Below are 1,659 nucleotides of genomic sequence, written 5' to 3' on the forward strand. Positions count from 1 at the left end.
AAAAAAAAAAAAATCACTCATTATTTGGATTAAATGCCCTTCTAAATGCCAAAGGAAATGTCAATCCTCCTTCTGAATCTGTTTTAACACAACTGTCTCCAGACCTGAAGTGTTTAAGACTCATTTACTCTGAATAATTTTTTTAAGAGTTGCTGTAAAACCTTTCCACCCCTCTGCAGAGGTTCTGCTGTACAGAAAGCATCTCAAGATTTCTTTTAAACAGCACATCTGTTCAAAAGTATGAGCATCTTCATTAATGTCTAAAATGCAAAAAAATTCCCAAAACTCCCACTTCACAAAGTGTCCCCAGAGCCTTAAATCCCCACAGTTTTAGACTATGCCTGAAAGAGTAGGGGATAGGAGAAGCAAAACACCAAACCTTTTTCTGGAAGAGGAACTTTCACTGGGGGACTATTTGTTAGCATACTCTCCATGTAGCCATCAATATCTGTCCAAAACTGACTCCACTACCTTTGCTTAAAACTTCACTACATGATTACTGCAACTGGAAAGTTGGGGGGGAGAGGAGGAGAGGGAAGAATAATTAGCTTTCATACACTGACTTAGATGCATATCACAGCAGTCCTGGGTGTCCAGTTCCCCTGCCCTACCTGTGAAGTCAGCAAACTGGCAGTCAGTTCTGCACAGGGTCTACCAAAGTCAACAGGGTGCTGCAGGGTCCGAAATCTACCTGCCCAAGCCTCACTGCAGGGTTCGGCTCTGCCCCTGCCATCACATCTGTGCACACAGCCCCTCAGTGGGACCTGCTTCAGTTTCAAATGGGGCTTGTCTTCCAGCTCCTTCCCAAAGCAACAAGTGAGAGAAACTGTTTCAAGAGGACAGAGGCAAGACTGCAAGGCCAGAGCATGGGGAGGGGCTGGGTCTGTGCTGGCTGTTTGATGCAGAAATCAATGAAACACAGATAGTGATGGGTTTCCCTGTGCAACAGGAAAGTGGGAGACAACTGTGGCTCCCATGGCTGGTCTCCCCAGGTGCCAGGGAAATGGGCGACACAACTCCGGTCCCGGGGGTGGGTCTCCCCAGGCGCCAGGGAAGCGGGCAGCGCGACCGTGGCCCCCCGCGGGCTCTGCCCCCCACGGGCCCGGGCGCGGGGCACTCACCGAGAAGACGGCGTTCTGCAGCCCGAAAGGGATGGGCGTGAGCCTGGCCAGGGCCACCACCTTGAGCCCGCTGCCTCCCTCCACCACGCGGATGACAGCGCCCAGCCGCTCGCTGCCCTGGATGCGCGCCTGCACCCAGCGGGCCAGCAGCCGCTTGCAGGCCACGTGGGCCACGCAGGTGCCCACCAGCACGCCCAGCACCATGAGCCCCATGCCCAGCACGAAGCCGTACAGGTAGCCGGCCGCCACGTTGAGCAGGATGTAGCCCCAGCCGCACGGGAAGGAGACGAGGATGAAGCCCAGGGTGAAGAGCAGCGCGCCGGCCAGGCCGTCCAGGCTCTCGGCCCACAGCAGCAGGTCCCGCAGCGACTGGCGCAGCAGGGCCAGCGAGGCGAAGCCCAGCGCCGCCAGCACGCAGGCGCTCACGCAGCTCTTGCACCAGTAGGTGCCCAGCAGGCAGCACGAGCAGCGCCACGTCCTGGCCCCGGGCCCGTCGCCGCCCGCCTCGGGCAGCGCGCACAGCAGCAGCTCGCCAGGC

The 1,659-nt window shown here is 56.8% G+C and overlaps 1 protein-coding gene across 1 annotated transcript in view; it reads right to left on the bottom strand.

Moving 5' to 3' along the window:
* The window catches only part of TMEM64 (transmembrane protein 64), a 66,847-nt gene that overhangs the window by 26,964 nt on the left and 38,224 nt on the right, over window positions 1-1,659 (bottom strand). Inside the window, exon 3 of the mRNA XM_019519321.1 lies at window positions 1,122-1,655. Within this exon, the coding sequence (XP_019374866.1) occupies window positions 1,122-1,655 (534 nt within the window). The remainder of the gene's footprint in view (window positions 1-1,121; window positions 1,656-1,659) is intronic.

The sequence above is a fragment of the Gavialis gangeticus genome, unplaced genomic scaffold (assembly GCF_001723915.1).
Source record: "Gavialis gangeticus isolate Ggan-Ray unplaced genomic scaffold, GavGan_comp1, whole genome shotgun sequence".
NCBI classification, from domain to species: Eukaryota; Metazoa; Chordata; order Crocodylia; family Gavialidae; genus Gavialis; species Gavialis gangeticus.